Source organism: Planococcus citri, chromosome 4, assembly GCF_950023065.1.
Source record: "Planococcus citri chromosome 4, ihPlaCitr1.1, whole genome shotgun sequence".
Lineage (NCBI taxonomy): Eukaryota > Metazoa > Arthropoda > Insecta > Hemiptera > Pseudococcidae > Planococcus > Planococcus citri.
In genome coordinates, this window is record NC_088680.1 from 18,623,619 (window position 1) to 18,641,682 (window position 18,064).

Below are 18,064 nucleotides of genomic sequence, written 5' to 3' on the forward strand. Positions count from 1 at the left end.
TCAAAACAAATTTTATCATAATTATATTATGTATTTGTGAATGGGATCCGGTTATTGTGCTAAATATGTATAAGGTGCACCGGGGCAAGTCAGAATGGTTTTTCGCAATTTCAACTTTGACCAGCTGTTACTCCCCTTCTAATGAACCAATATGAATCAAATTTATTATGTAGGTTCCCATAAGGGTTCTTAACCTATGGTGAAAATTTGAGCGTGATTGACACAGTAGCTTTCGCGCAGTGGATTAAAATATAAACTGTTCTGACTTCCCCCAATTGGGGGAAGTCAGCTAAACTTTGCAGAGGCGTAGATCACAAACGGAGCGTCCTAGAAAAATTGCATACCTAGTAACAAAATTGTATAGAATTTGATTCTCTTTGAGATCACTCTCATCAGATTTTTACTAGGACGCACGGTTTGTCCGCTATATGCGAAAACCTAAGAAATAGAAAGTCTGTATTTTAGAACAAATTCAAAACGAGTTCAAAACAACAACAAAATACAATTGAACCAAAGACATCTAAAATGAAACTGAATCGCGAAAGTTTTTATGCCGTGATGAAGTAGGGGTAGTACCCTCAAGTCACCTTTAGTGGTACTTCGCCAGATATAAACCTCAACCTCTAGGCGCTAGAGCAAGTTTTCTAACTTACCCCAAATTCCAACTTCCCCCAGTGCACCTTAGTTAAATTTTTTTGTAAAAATTACCCATATTTTTTCGTGTTATTTAGAGGTAATGCAAATTCTGAACATATTTTATAAGATTTAATAATTTAGAATCAATGGAAAATTCTGAAAATTGGTTTAAAATTTTATAAGACAATGAAAATTCCAAAAAAATAATATGAAAATTTGTCATTTAGAGAGACAGAGAATTCCAAAAATTGATCAAAAGTTCTGTACCTAAGTTGTAGATAATGTGAACTTGAAAAACAATATGAAATATTTAATATTTATGAAGATAATGAGAATTCTGAAAAATTAGAGGCAATGTGAATTCCAAAAATTGTGTAAATGTCTTGCAATTTGTGGACAATATGAACTTGAAAATTGAATTTGAAATTTTGTAATTTGAAGACAATAAGAATTCTGAAAAATATTCAAAATTTGGTCATTTAGAGGCAATGAATGTGAATTCTAAAAATTGATTGGAAGTTTCCCAACTCAGCAGCAATGCAAAATTCTGAAAATTTATTGAAAACTTTATGAAATTGTAGCAATGGGGAATTCGGGAGATTGATCTGAAATTTTGCAAATTTTAAAACAATGCAAACTATGAAAAACAACTAAAAATTTCTTAATTTAGAAGCAATGCAAAGCTTAGAAATTATTCTGAAGTAGGTATTGTAATTTGGAAGATATGAAAACACTGAAAAACAATTATTATTTTGAAGCAATGAGAGTCTTGAAAATACTATTTCTCATCACTGTGACATGGTTGAGTCACTTATGCACTACCTACTCGTAGATATGTAATAGCGGTTATACTCGTAGCTGTAGAAAAGGCAGCTAGCTACGCACACTTCGCAGCTAGTTTTTTAAAAATTTGAGTCAAGTATACTCACTCTCATAATTATCTTTTTGTGCATTTTCATTGAATACCGCTAAAAATTGAGGTTTTAGTTCATTGTAGATATTGTACTTAGGTATGGTAAAGTACCAGTTAAGGATATTCGTTCCTATGGTCTAAAAAAAATTAATCGCTTGTACGTATCTTTTTTCTGTAATCATCGCATTGCATTCATGACAACATGAAGATCCACCCATGAAGTCTATGCACAAAAGCATTGAAGTTTCAAAGTGACAAAAAATGCATGTTTTAAAACTTTCAAAGCTTATTTTCAATAATGGAAAAAAACATGTCAAATACGTTATCTTTATAACTACGGAGGTTTTTGTATACTAATAAGTAGGGCAACCCAAAATATGCTCTCATGTTTTCTGATTTTTTCATAGGTGCCGTAGCAGTAGGCAATAGAATAAATGATGGATTAATAACAGAACAGGGAATGTCAGAGCAGGCGGATATTCAGTTGGAAAAAGAGCTTGAAGGTAAAAATTATAGTTCATATTATGTATATGTACCATTGTACCTCTACCGCCCCTTTTTTTATATGTAGTTAGTAGACATTTTCTGGATACTACAATTCATTGTATACGTATTAGGTACTTTGAAAAGTACAAATACCTATAGGCCTACATAATATGTTGAAAAGTATTACATATGCCTACAAGCTCAGCTTTTGAAACTTTCCCAAAATCCAGGACTATACACCTGCAATTGCCATTTACGAGTAACAACTGAAAATTATTATACTTTGAGATCTTGGCGACTGCGAGGTTTGTGGCCCGAGAAAATGCAGGCAAGCGAATGAATTTGGAGAACTTGATCCAAAAGATTATACTAAAGTAATAACACATGGGTCACTCCATGCCAAATCGGTGGATTTTTGCACGAGGGGTTTCGATTTTCTCAAAATCAGATCATGTGTAGAACTCATCAAACGATGATGAATGACGCAAACCGGACATTTTTTCACATATCCGTCTACATATTGGCGAAATATTTCAAAAGTGTAAAAATATTCATTTTTCAAGTTCCTGCTTTTGTTTAAAATGGCGGCGAAATTTTTCCAATTTGTTTCACTCTTATAATTATCGCACAAAAATGGTATTTCTCGTCAATTCGTTGACAAATAGGGGGGGAGGGAGGGGGATTTTTTTGACATGTTCGTCTACACATTGGTAAAATATCTCAAAAATGCAAACATTTTCATTTTTAAGGCTTCTGATGTTTTTTTTGCAATACGTGTAAAACTTGTAATTTTTTTTCTCGAAAATGAAAAAAAACGCCAGTCCAATTTTTTGATATTTACTCGCCGAGATCATGGTAAAGTATGTTATTTAAAATTATAAGTTTAAATCGATTTTTTTAAGTCTTTGAATGTAGCAACATTGATTTTGACATCATTTGTCGATTACTTTTTTAAAGTACTACAATTTCCATAGGTACCACGTACAACCGTAGCTCAATTTGTAACCGAAATTATCCGTTTTCAGCCATTTTGGAGAACTTTGAAGCCCCACAGCTCCGCCAAAAAAAAAATCAAAAAAATGTCCGGTTTGCGTCATTTGTCATCGTTTGATGACCTTTTGCTTTTTTCAAAAATAAACCAAAATTTTTTTCCAAAAATTGACCAAAATTCTCGTTTTTTTTTTTGATAAAATTTGCAAAAAAAACTGTAATTATTTTTTCCCAACCACTGCCTCAAAATTCTGCTGTATTGCTAAATTGTCAAAGTTGAGCTTTTAATGGAAAATTGGGGAAAAATTCTCGCTTTTTAAAAAAATGATTGCTTAAAAATTTTGGTTTTTTGCGGAAAATTATAAAAAGCCTCATGCACGAAGACCCTTCGTGCAAAAATCCGCCGATTTGGCATGGAAGACCCACATTTATTTTAACTTCCAAGTCGCATGGGGCTTCCATTTCCTACTACTAAGTAGGTACAACCTATGTACTAACAATAAGAATTCTGGTAGCGTGTACTCTACATAGGTATCTATCTATAATCAAAACTCATAGAAAAATACAACCATTATGTTATTTTTTTATTCTTTAGTAAATACCACAGAAAAATGGGAAATGGCTGAAGCGGACACCGACACGGAACAGAGAAAAAAAGACACAATGGCCGAAATCCAAAAACGCCAAGTAGAGCTGGTAGAAAGGGAGCAGAAAGTAGCACAGAGAGAGAACAAGGTGGCAGAGAGAGAAGCCGAGGTAGAGCAAAAGGAAAATCATATACCTGATATGAAGGCCGTAGCTGAGAAATGGGAGGTGATACAAGAAATATTGGATGGTAAGATTACAATTTTATGCATACGAGTATTACGTAAGGTGTACCAAGAGTTCAGACATGGGGTAAGTCCGGAGGCTCCGGACTTTTGATCTGAGGCCTAAATGTTTGCAGTCGTGCACATTCCAAGCGCTGCCTAGCAGCGACTTGAGGGTGCTACACCTTCTTCATCTTTACATAAACATTTTTGTAACTCAGTTCCATTTCCCATGTTTTTGGTCCTATTGAGTTTTATTGTACTTACTTTTGAATTTATTTTCAAAATTAGCCGGACATTTTCCAAACTGGTGCTCAAAAAATTAATCCATGGTGACAAGCACTCTTGAAACATCTCAACATCACTTTAGAACCCCTGATAGGGTAGTTAGTTTTGACTAAATTATAGTTACTGATGTCTTTAGTACATGTCCGGACTCATCACATGAAAGCTAGACTACTGGGGTAAGTCCGGATAGCTATGAAATTGACAAATTAGTGTATCCAAAATACCTCGAGCCTGGAAGTGGTGATATGTAACCTTGTTGTTTCAATTGAATAATTTTGTTATCCTTCGTTGAAAGTTTCACAGTTTTTTGTACATTACCCACAGTTTTCAAATTTGCTTTTCAAAGGTTCAAAAAAAATAGTTCATCTTTTAGAAGTCGTTTTTCGATAAAACCATTTTTCAGATCTCTACCAACTTCTCAGCCATCACCTCTGGAACAGAGCTCCGGAGGACAATACAATTAACCCCACAATACAAATAACCCATTCTCTTTTAGGGAGAAAAATACAAATTCTGCAGGTATTTTTCATCTTGATCATTGTAGTTCTTCAAAAGTCAACTTATAATCATGAATGGATTTGGGGGCACCTTTCTCATAAATATTTTCAATAAAAAAAGAAACACTTCGTTACCTTAATGCCAAATCCGAGTATGTCCAAAATTTTCGATTTTTTGATTTTGGTATCACTGGAAAGCTGATGCTCAGCCGAATCTAGTGAAATAAATAATAACCCTTATAATTATTATGAAAATGTAAAAAAATTGAATTTAAATAAATTTTAAACATCGAGTATGTCCATTTAGAAGCTAAAAGCGAGTATGTCCATTGAGTATGTCCATTAAAAATAAAACCATCAATGATTGAGCGTTCCAGCTTGTGATTTCAACTATTTGTGAGGTTTCACAGATCAGGGTAAATAAATTACTAATCCGCATTACAAAATATTCTAAACAGAACTCAATGAACTCATTGTGACTGCATGATAACAGTGATAACACATTTGACCATCTTCCGCAACTTTGATCTTCGAGAGCTTTCAAACGGTTGAAGGTACAGCTTTCGATAAACAACCATTTTAAAGAGGATAAAATTACGAACATTTTGATACATTAAAATACGTATGTGTCCACTTAAAACGTTCAGTAATTTCAGTTTGAAGTTCAATACTTGCAGCTTGCAGCTCTTTTTCGCAACTTCAAACTTCGAAAACTTTTGAACGGTTGCATGTAGAGCTTTCGGTAACAGCTCATTTTCAAGAGGATGAAAATCCGAACATTTTGCTGTATTAAAATACCTATGTGTCTACTGAAAATTTCGAGTATTTTTAGTTTAAAGATGACGTACGTAGTATGCAAAAATCAGTAAAATAGAAGTACTCATAAAATCGTTATTTTTACACGAAATGATAAAAATTCAACACCAATCGAATAGGAATTTCATTGTCTTTAATTTAAGACTGCATAACAGTTCACCCAAACCCAATTTGATTTTTTACATGAAAAATTATACGCAAACTTACGTTCTGTTACTGTTTACTTTACAACGGAGGAAGGAAAGTTGCGTATGTCCACAGTTGTGTTGTTCTAGCACTCTAGTATTTGTAGGAGACAGGTTACCAAACACTATTTGGATTAATGGTTAACTAAATTATCATCAACTTAATTTAAAACCTAAACAGATACCGGAAATTCATAAGAAATTTGGGACATACTCGGATTTCAATTCTTAACAACATGTGGCATATAGAATCAAAACCTGAGTATGTCCATCACCGCTTGAAAAACATTTAATTACACGTACTAAATTGAGAAATTTTACAAATATAGCTCAGACAATCTCTTCATAAGAGATTGAGCTATCATACTTCAAAATTTTACTACTCCATATCCCCTCCATTTGTTTTTATCATCTTTCAAACTTTCAATTTCCTCTCCTGAAAAATTCACGTTCTTGGACATACTCGGATTTGGCATTAAGGTAACGACTTGCAGTCTAATAATATAAACGTATTGATTACCTCCTAAATGGCATCAACACTGAAAATTTTTTTAAAAAAATTGGAACGGACATGGGTTATTGGCTAAGGTTCATGCTAAATTGGCCAACTCAGTTTCTTCAAAAACGTCATTCACCACTCAAATTTCTCTCAAGCAGTGTAGGTATAGGTAATGATATGATCAAAGGAACACAGTTTGGTTGTCAGTTGTCACCATAGAATTAAAATTTACTTGACAGTCAGGTTCATCAGCCGTTTTACCTCTGCCTCCGCACCCACCAGATTTTTTGCCATTGGCTCGATTTTTTTTTGGTTAGATGATTGGAAATAATGAGAGGTAGAAGCTCAAGTGGGAATCACCGAAAACTACAGCCCCTAGTCTCTCGGTAACTTCTGATGATTTATGTTGTGGTAACTTACTGGTAATTAACTTACCAGGTATGTAACTGTGGTAAGTTGCCACACATTGCTGGGTGCAATGTTACTTTTATGGATTGGCCCACGGAATCGCTTTAATAATTTGCTGCCTTGTGAATTATTGAAAATCAACTATCTTTAGCATGGCTGCTGCCAGTAATTCTTATTTGCAAAATTCAACAAAATACAATGCAATCGAATATGTTTTATTAAAATAAAAAAATATGAAATTTGCATTTGCAAAAGTCGCAACCGTTATAAATGATGAATAAGTCCACCCAAGGCTTTGGGAAAAAATGGGGATTTTTCATGAAGGATTGCCAATTTTCTAAGGAGGGGAAAAACGGGAAGAAAAGAACATAAGGAGAATGGGTATGATAGGAAATGGAAATCCCTCTCAATTTCATATTAGTGAATACAAGGTTTTTTGCAAATCAGGATCAGTGGTGAACCAACCATACCCCTACCCCCACCCCGTACCAAAAATCAGCCGACAAGAGAACAATTCCAACGCGAGTTGTTCCTTAACATGTAGCCTGAATTTTCACTACTTGGGAAAATTCATTTTGGAGCACTCCTTCCACCTCAAATTCTGATTTTAATACACGGCTCTGTATAATACCAAGCCTTTCAGAAAACATCAATAAGTAGGTACATTTTTCACTTTTACAATGGGCAGTTCAAAAGTTACAGAAGAATTATTTTGTAGTAGTAAAAAGTTTTCCAAACATTAAACTGCTTCCTCTTCAAGATGAAATGAATTTCTCCAAGTATTCTTATGCTAAATGAAGGTACTACATATAATCCAACATCTTTAAAATGAAGTAATATTCATTCCTTACATTTAATTATGAGTTGATAAAAATAATGAATCGAAAATTGAAAAAAAAAAGAAAATCACTCTCTTGTAAAATTTTACTTTTTTTGAGATGTAACATTATTACACCTACTCTGTAGGTGTGACATTAGTAGAAGAATTCTCAACAATCTCATAATTCCAACAATGTACTACACTACATTGTATGTACAAGGATAATAGGTGGCAATGAAAATAGCAAAAAATTAAGATTGAAATGAAATGCTTTTAAACATGTAGTGAACCTACATATGTTACCATTACATTCATTACATTAGGTATGAGGACGTAAAGGGGAAGAGATTAAAATTTACAAAAGGGGAACCGCAAATTGCTGATTTCTTTACAAAAGCTTTGAATAAGGATACACTTTTGAACTTTGGTAAGGAGTTTGCTTGTCAAGTATAAATACTAATAGTTCCCGCTCCCCTCTTACCTCTCTCACTCCTGGTGATATCAAATCTTTAGGGCCATTAGCTCAATGGAGGTTTAAACTCAGTTCAACATAAACTCGGTTAAAATTCGAATACAAATTATAGGCTACTTTTTAGCATACCAAAATTTGTATTGATACCGTACGTCATTTCAACTTGATTCGAGTTTTTTCACAGGCGAGTTGACCTACACCTCTGGTTTAAACCCCAATTGTGCTAACAGTACTCAATCACTCACAACACATTCACCAACTGGCAGATTGTGCTAACAGTACCGGTACTTAATCACTCACAACGCATTCACCAACTGGCAGAACTTTTGGTCACAACAAACTTAAACAAACTTTTCCAACACAAAAAAACAATTCGCCCCTGGAAAAATCGATGCCACCTGAACAGAAAAGAAGAAATCCTCATTACCAGACTAAGAATAGGCCACACAAAAATTACACATAACCACCGATACCAAAAAGAACCAAAACCTCCATGCCTATTTTGCAGAAACGAACCCACACCCATCCAACATATCTCAACTGAAACAAAACAGTCTTTCACTACAGATAAAAGAAAACCCACCTATCATTCCTGACGAACCCTCTGAAATACAAAAATTCATCTCCCTAATAAAAAACGCCAACCCTCACAACTACATCTAACCCCCTCCCCCACTGTACAGGTGTAATAATCTTGTACATTATAAACACCCTCAGAAAAAAAATACTAATAGTTCACAAATGATTTTGAATGATGAATGAAAATTAAAAAAATAATTTCTCTAACTTTACTGAAATTTTCATTTTCATTTTTCAGACTGGGATCGCTGGACAAATTAGTGTAACAGGAATGAATACAATTTCTGAGGTAGAATGCATTAAGCAAGAGGTAATACTTCCAAGGATCTGTCTTAGGCACGCTATTTTTTATAATATTTTATCAATGATTATTAGCGCATTATTTTAGCTGTAGCCTTACACAATTTTCTGATGAACAACTGCCATCAATAGATAAGCTGCAGTGGGGTAAGTCCAGATGTAAAGAGCCACCTATAGCGGTACTAGACCTTAAAGTACACTGATTTCTTTTTGGTGAAAAAACTTGGGAGCTGTCAGATATCGTCAGAAGTACTCCTCGGGTATCGTACTTCGTTCAACTTCTATTCATCTCCCCAATGTTTTGCCGGTGTGGTGATTTGTTGATTTGCTGATAATCTTCCCTGACACTGGTTTTTTAAATTCAACTAATTCAAATTTTTGATGTTAAATATTTTTTTCACAAATACAGCCTAATAATAATAATGGTTCAAATGAACTTACATGATGTTGATTGCAAAACCAATGTCACTGAAGAGACAAAGATTATTGACAAAATCACTGCAACACGAGAAAGATACTCGTATATATGTAAATTTTATTTCGCGGGTGTTTTAATGTTTCAAATCATGTGTTAAATGATGAATGGTTCGGGGGGGGGGGGGTCAGTGAAACTTGTACCTTTTAGAAGCATTCACAAATATTTTAGGTAATCACTGCTGTCGGATTCAGCACCCTGAAAACTACCACTATCCGCCAAAAAAACGCAAATTATTTTTTGGTTCTTGACCTGGTTTTCTTGTGACACGTCACATTTACATGTTTTGTGGAGTATGTATTTTATGTTGATGAATGATATGTATCAAAACTATCAGGCATAACTTTATTCAATGGAAATGGCATAAGGCTTTTGACGTATTGCGGGTTGCATATCGGTTTGCTTGAACTTTATCAATTTGGTGGGCATGCTTATCAGTGAGCATCAAAATTTCATATTTTGAGCAATTTTCAGAAGGTATTTTTGAAATTTATAGCTATTATTTAGTTTTTCCTTCAATTTTAAACACTGTTAAACCCTGTGATGGAAAAAGATCTGCTCTTTGTCGAGGTTCAGAAACGTTTTTTCAACTTCTTTAAAACTCGACGAAGAGAGGATCTTTTTCCATGGGTTTAATAGTGTTTAAAATTGAAGAAAAAACTAAATAAAAGCTATAAATTTCAAAAATACCTTCTGAAAATTGCTCAAAATATGAAATTTTGATACTCACTGATAAGAATGCCCACCAAATTGATGAAGTTCAGGCAAACCGATATGCAACCCGCGATACGTCAAAAGCCTTATTGAGTAAGGTACACAATATGTATATGACAAACGCTAGTATCTAAAGCTCATATCGCACCTCGGGAGTAATAAGGTTACATCTAAAAAAAAATCGATTCTGACATTTTTGCATTTTTGGGGTTTGTATGACCCCCCCCCCCAACCAAAAATAACATTTTGAGTTGGGTACATTATCTAGATCTTGTAAAAAACGCAAGTGGCCTAACTCAAAATCCCAACAACATTGCAAAGTTGTTTGGAGTTATAAGCGTACATCTCAAAAAACTCCACCTTTTTTGAGCAAATTTTGTACATACCAAGTGTTAACAAACACTGTTTTGATTGTTTTGAATGTATGTCAAATAGAAAAAGTCACAAGGTGCATTTTTTATTGGTTTGTACCAAATGGAAAAAAAATTAATTGATCACTTTTCAGAAAAATGAATTTGCACATTAAAATTAAATTTTAATTTTTTGAGGAAAAACTCAAAAACTAAGCACTAGAAAAACAGAACTAGTTGAACGAAATATTTCCAACTCTAACCCAACAACTTCCCAGTTTTTACACTGGAAAAAAAATTAGAGTACTTCAACGTCTAGTCCTAGTCAGTGACTTGAGAGAACTACCTCTTCTTCACCATGACATAAAAGTTTTTGCAATTCAGTTTCATTTCACACCGTTTTGGTCCTATTGTGTTTTGCTGTTGTTTGAAAGAAGTTATAAAGAAAAATGAATCCGTGGTGGCAAGCACCCTTGAAACGTTACTTTAGAACCCCTGATAGTTAGTTTTGACTAAATATTCAAAATACCTTGACCCTTAAAATAGTGATGTGTACAACAGTGGAAAACCCCCTCGACTCCCCCAAATCAAATAATATCCTTTCCGGCATTCATTTCTGGAGCCTTTATCCTCCATCCAGTATCTGACACACATACCAGCTGGTATGTGTGTCAGGGTCACCTAGGTGACCAAGAATAAGGGGTTATCGTTACTGTTGGAAGCGAAAAAATTCAATGTGCACAAAAATTCATATAGAGTTTGCATATTTTTGCGAGTAAAAATACACAATTTTCATGAAATAGTTTAATTTTAATGAGAAGAGTAGATAATTTCATCTTACTCGAAGAAACGAACGAATTCAGTACTGGTTTGCTGATAACGCTTGTTTATTTCATTTTCCTTCTCCACCAAAACGCTAACCTCGATATAGCTATTAACTCCCTTCAAAATTCTATAAAAACTTGTTCTAACTGGTTTAAATGCTGGAAGCTAGAACTTAACCCAAACAAATGTGAATCTAAAATCTTTTCTCTTCGTAAAATTGATACCAATATGAACATTTAAATTGATAATACCTATTTACCTTGGAAAAGAGATTCAATCAGATATTTAGGTATTCATCTAGACACAAAATTAAATTTTACTGATCATATTGATATCAAATTAAAAACTGCCTATAATCGTTTAAATCTACTGTATCCACTTCTAAACAAGAGATCTAATCTCAGTATATCAAATGGTAAACTACTTTACACATCCTTGATTCGTCCTATCTTAGGTAGCTCTAAAACAAATTTTAAAAAGCTCAACACATTTCAAAACAAAATTCTTCGCATCGTAACCCACAGCCCATGGTTTGTCCGCAATTCACAAATACCTACACAGAGAATTAAATGTAACAGATCTGTACACTCATGCTCTAATTTTAAGTATGAATACATATTGTAATATGTCAAAATTGTCAAATTTACGTGATATTCTTTTACCAACAATAAATAGAATATTAAAACCTAAACTAATACACGACCTATTATAAAAATATGACGTAAGTTTGTAGTTTGTGATAGTACTTTGTGTACTGATACAGTAAATATATATGATGATGATGATTTCATTTCCAAAAGGGAATTTCCCCCCCTTTTTCCCAGTGATAAAACCCCTTATTCTTGGTCACCCAGGAAGTAAGTAATTGATAGAACCTCAGGGTGTATGTATATTTGAGCCCACATCTTAATTTATCAATTGGAATGGGGAGTAAGGGGCTGGAAAGAAGTCAACTAATAAAATCTGACCGTATTGTCACCTCAAAGGCAACGGCGTTTCAGTCCATAAAAAAGTACAATTTTACACATCACTGATAAGGTTCGGATATGCTTGGAGGGTTCGTTGAGTCCTGATTGAACTTTGAACATCAGTTAGCTTTGTGGATATTCTGTGGTTCGCTTTTACTGCACCCAAGATGCAAATTTTCCATTTCAGGGCATCCCAGATCCTTATCAGTGACGCACAAAGACGATTTTTTTTACGGGCATACACACGTTTGCCTTTAAGGTGATGTTATGTAAACTAACAGAAAATTGAAATCTCCACAATTTTGGCAACATGTAATTTTTTGCTAGGACGCTCTGTTTTTGAGATGCACATTTTAAAAGTTGGATAATGTGAGAGTTGTAATCCATGGGCTCAAAAGCATTCATTTGGATGTATTGCACTATAATGAGGTTAAATTTTAATTGTTCACTTTCTCCAAGCCCTCTACTTTCCACTCTAATCAAGAAATTAACATATGGACTGAAAAATGTGGACACCCTGAGGTCTTGTTAATCCTTACATGAATGTGTCTAAGGTTGGCTGGAAAGATGGATGAAGGCTCCAGAATGGCTGGGAAGGATAGATTTTGATTTGGGATGAGTCAATAGGGTTTTCCCATTTTGGTACTCATTACTACCTTCAGCCTCAAGATATCTCGTATTTTAGATACCTAACTCCTAATTTGCCAATAACTTCATAGCTGTGATGAAGAAAGGATACTACCCTCAAGGCACCACTAGGTAGCGCTTTAGAATATGCAAACTTCCAAGTGTCAGATCAGGTTTCCCAACTTGCTTCCCTGCACCTTACTTCTTTATTTTCTATACAACCTTTATAAATACTTTGGTAGAGCGCCCATTATGTATAGTGTAACTTTCCTATTTTCAAATACACCTTCAAGCAAATATACCTATGATCTTTCACATACTCTCTTTCTCTTGTACTGTTAACATTAGCTCCTCGTTGATTTACGCTATAATTTATTCAAATTTTAACTAATTTCTGCTTGTGAAGTATTGATTTATTCAGTATTCGATCTAGTATCAGTTTTTTATTAGTCTGGTTTTTATTCGTTGATTCTACCTATTTGGAAATACCTATTTGCAAAAACTTGAGACGTATCAGTTGTGTTCAAATAAAGTACACACTGTTGTATACATATACCTATGTTATGAACAGGTGATTTACAACATAATTGTGCACCTCGGAAGTTACTGTTGTTGGCTGGTAGCTGGTTGTGTAACAGACTTGGGTAATTCAAAATATGTATATTACATATTATGAACAGGTGATTTACAGCATTATTAGACATCTTGAAACCATCGACATTTTAGTTTAACCTAGACCAGTACTCATACGCAAAATAACTCCACTGGTTATGTCGTCAACTCTGAGTAATAAACAAACGCAACAGCGCATGCATAAACAACTGATGATGTAAGTGTGTGTTTGTAGGTACATATGTGTATATTGCTGATAGTAGTTGAGTTATGCAATGCATGTGCTGTTCCTTTGTTTATTACTCAGAGGTGGCAACAAAACCAGTGGAATTATTTTGCATATGAGTAGCAGTCTAGGTTAAACTAAAATGTTGATGGGTAATATGGTAAAAACAGAAAAATATAAAGGATAAAACCATGAGTGAAAATTGATAGGTGCCTGTTTTCATGACGGGTGTATAGGTAATTAGGTATACAGGGTGGACAGAAATATCGGGTACCCCTAAAAAAATTTTCTGCTAAATACTTCGGTTGATCACAGTGAATGATAATAATGGTAGCACATGATTGGTTGTTAGACTGGAGAGATAACATTTCACCAATCATATGCATATATTTCACGTTGCCAACCTATATTTTTAATGAAAAACTTTCTTAGGGGTACCCGATATTTCTGTCCACCCTGTACCTACTGGAAAATATCAAAAAGTATAGGTATAATGAATAAAAAAGAAAACATTAAACTCCTACAATTGGTTGTATACATTTTAGCATACCTGAGCACGTCAAATCGGGGATAGAGCCGTAGCAGTGCACAAATTCTTATAAAAATTGATTGGTTTTGTTTATTGCATAATGCAAAATACGAAAAACTAACTCGAAAATAATACTTCGAACAACAATCAAAAAACTGTTTAATTAACGAACGACATAATGTACAAAGTACATACGAAAAAACGGGTGACAGGAAAATTCATCCTGCGAAATTAATCTCGCGAAATTCATCCCGCAAATTCATAGTGGGGAAAATTAATATCGCGAAATTCATCTTGTGAAAATTAATAATGCGGAAAATTCATAGTGGGGAAAATTAATATCGCGAAATTCATTATTGTACAAAACTTAAGCATTTATTACAAATATCACAAAAATCAATACAATTTTAGGTAGGTAGGTACACAGCCTACACAGGTTCCTTAGTAGGCAATATTATGCGCCACGCCGCGAATATATTCAATAACATTTATGCCATCCTCATCATAACTTAAAACAATATTTTGCAGCCTACTGGCGTTGTCTTTGTAAATTCTTTTTTTTTTCTGGGGAGGTTCTCCTGCTATGGCCTGTTCGTAGTCCGCCTCCATGAGAACCTGCTCTTTTTCTGGGAAGTCGAGGAATTTGAAAATGTTCGGGTGCACTGAGTCGAGGAGAGCCGAAAAACCTTGATGCCAACCTTCGCAAGCATTATTAGTTTTTGGCCCATTCGCGGCCGCTGCTTCATATCGTAACAATTCCATAATTTCAATGGATAACGCGGAGCTCTTCTTCGCTGGTTGCGCTGCAAACAACCAATCCACGTATCCTCAAAATAATCAATTTTGCGATATTAATTTTCCCCACTATGAATTTTCGGCAATATTAATTTTAACATGATGAATTTCGCGGGATGAATTTCGCAGGATGAATTTTTCGTAGAACCGAAAAAACGGATCATTTGGTCAGGTAGCAGTATTGCCAGATTCAGGGATTTCTAACTAGATCTAGGGATTTTCCACTTCGGTGAAACAGCCTAGGGATTTCTTCAGGGATTTGCATTTTTGCAGGGAAAAATCCCTAAAAAAAATGTGATTCTTGTGAGCAAAAATTTGAAATAAAACATGCAAAAATAGACTTTTTGGACTCATTTTTGTCAAAAAATTTTTGCTCTTGCTTCTCTCAAGCAAGTAATTTTGCCCTCATTTTTATAAAATCATCACACATTAAGTTCGGAATCGAGTGTTTTTACAAGGTGGGGTCACAATGAAGAGGAAGTTTGTAATATTAATGAGGATGTACTCGTATGTAGTATTGATTACAAACCGCTCTAAATTATGTATGTACTTATATGTATGATATGTATTTAGGTTATTTGTCTAATGATGATTATTTTGTTACAGGTAATTTCATTCATTTATCGAAGAAAGAAATTAAAAGATTAAGGTTGGAAGAAAAGAGTATGAGTGACCTAAACCGTAGGTATTTTAAATAATGATTTCTGTTTAAATTAAAAATTTGTGCTGACAATGTGAAATACTCATGAGGGCTTTTGAACTACATATACTCACACACTCGTTTCGCTGCTGTGCTTCGCCTGTCGGGGGGGCAGGTCCCCCTGAACCCCCTTGGGCTTCGCCCAACAACCTCCTACAAATGTTTTTTCCATGTTCTGCGCTTCGCTTGAACTACTTGGTACTTGCATCCTTGCTTCGCTCCTGTACTTCGTCTGTGTTTGGGGGGGGGGACTTTGTCCCTCCTGGACCTCGCCCTACTCACTTTCCATGCAGCATAATACCATAACATACCTTTTTCGACCCTGTAAAAGGTGCAAATAGGGTTGGATAATCGAAACCTGCAAAAGGCACTTCAAGTGCATCCTCCCATTGTACTGTGAAAATTTCGATCCTCCAGGTTAACTTGGAGTGGCTGTAGGCTTTCTTGAAAGGTTGTAGGCTTTCTTGAAAGTTCAAAAACAAATAAAATACCCCAAAAATCCACTTTTTTGACCCTGGATAGAAATCAAATAAGGTACACCGGGGGAAGTCAGAAAAACTGCTCACGTCAGAGGTTTATATCTGCCGATCTGCTACCCAAGTTCCATTTTACAGGCTTTTCATTGGTTCTTTTTTATGTAGTTGCTATTTTGAATTTGATTTCAAATTATTGTAACCAGTATTTTTCAAACTGCTTTTTACCTCAGAAGAAATGATCAGTAAAAGTGATATTATAGGTGTAAGTATTCCTAAAACAATAATGTAAAACCCCAAGTATTCAATTTCATTTAATTTTCATTTATTCATTATTTATATCGCTTGTTCTGACCTACCCCATACATTAGTGCTATGGGGTAAGTCAGAACAGTGAACATTGATAATTAGGATTCGATCTCATCGATGTGTAATAATGTAGAATGATTTTGTTTTCGAGGTCGTAGAATCCGAATCTGAAGTTATTTTTTTTTGTAGGAGTGGGGGGGTGAGGCGTGGGGAGGAGAGAATTTCAAATTTTTCACACATTATTGTGTAATATGTCGAATAATATGTTTTCGAGGTCGAAGAATCCAAATTTACAGTGAAGGGCACAGGGAAAGAACGATGTAACTGGTATTTTGCAAACTTCACAGGAGAGCGTTTTAAAAATTGAAATGTTTCTCAGTTTGAAAGTACAATGTTTCAGATATATTCCTAAAGTCTGTTAGAACAATTCTGAGCATGAAAATATCATTCACGAGTTATCAGAATACATTGAGAGCATTTTAAACCTAACGCGCAAGAAACAAGTTACATCGTTCTTTCCCTGTACTCCTCAGTTATTTTTTTTGTAGGAGTGGGGGGAGGGAATATTTCAAATTTTTCCTACATTACTGTGTAATATATCGAATAATATGTTTTCGAGGTCGTAGAATTAGAATCCGGAGTTATTTTTTTTTTGGTAGGAGTGGGAGTGAGGCAATGGGAGAGAGAAAATTTCAAATTTAGCCTATATTATTGTGTAATATGTCGATTGATATGTTATCAAGGCCGTAGAGTTCAAATCTGGAGTCATTTTTTGTGGTGAAGGTGGAAGGTGAGTCGTAGGTTCGTATGGGTGGGGCATTTCAAATTCTGCTTACATTATGGTGTATACGTCGATTGATGTTTTCGAGATTGTAGAGTTCGAATCTGGAGTTGGTTTTTTGGTAGAATGAGGAAAGTAAAAAATTCCAAATTTGGTTTTTATTTATCTCAATGTTTTCTCATACCACTGATGTTTAAAGTTGACAGTTTTTTATATAAAATCATGAATTCAGAACATGTTTCGAAAAAAAAAATCCTATACAATCAGGAAATATCATGTGTTCTTTTCTGCAGGGTGATGTCAGATGTATATTTTGGAATTGTGTTACTATGCTTTGGGGATTTTTTTGTTTTGTTTTCTCAGAAGATGATAATTAATTGAAGGGTTCCTTTCCAAGTCGGCCTAAGTCCATTTTTATCATTTTTGAGTTAGCAGCGCCATCTGCTGGTACAGGTCGGTTAACACCTTTATCACCTTGTCCCAACACCTGGCGTTACTTTTTTCGCTCAGGAGTGCTGTTTTGCCGGCTCGAAAAAACAGCTGATTATTCCAAAGTGGCCTAAATCCATTTTTTACGAGTATTTGTATACAAGTGCAGTTGTTCCGGTTTTTTTTCAAGTTTTTCAACGATTTTTGAGTGAAGGCGTTTTCACATGAAATTGTTTCAGAAATGTATTAAATTAATGATTCGTGAATTTTTTTTTAAAAAAAGCGTTTTTTCAGCTCTTTTTCGAAATTTTTAAAATCAGATAATTCCAAATGGGCCTAAGTCCACTTTTTCTGACTGTTTGACGCGCTCTGGAGCTGAAAATACGCAAAATTAAAAAAATACCAATACGGTACTTTAAAGCAGAAAGATCAAGCTTCACAACCATATAATCACATCATTTATTATTGAAGCGGAAGGGCGAGAAAAACACTTATTTGTGTTTTTCTCGAAACGAAAAAAATGGACTTAGGCCGACTTGGAAAGGAACCCTTC

General features: G+C 34.6%; 1 protein-coding gene across 4 annotated transcripts in view; it reads left to right on the top strand.

Moving 5' to 3' along the window:
- The window catches only part of LOC135842873 (bone marrow stromal antigen 2-like), a 30,666-nt gene that overhangs the window by 3,974 nt on the left and 8,628 nt on the right, over positions 1-18,064 (top strand). Inside the window, exons 2-5 of one of the 4 annotated variants that reach the window (XR_010558208.1) lie at positions 1,957-2,052; positions 3,621-3,860; positions 8,637-8,708; positions 15,426-15,500. Coding sequence is in view for 3 of the 4 variants with exons in the window: in XM_065360540.1 (XP_065216612.1) it covers positions 1,957-2,052; positions 3,621-3,860; positions 15,426-15,504 (415 nt within the window). In the remaining variant the exon portion in view is untranslated. Of the gene's footprint in view, positions 1-1,956; positions 2,053-3,620; positions 3,861-8,636; positions 11,848-15,425; positions 15,505-18,064 lie in introns of those variants that run through there. The other 3 variants (XM_065360539.1, XM_065360540.1, XM_065360541.1) reach the window with 3 other exon arrangements.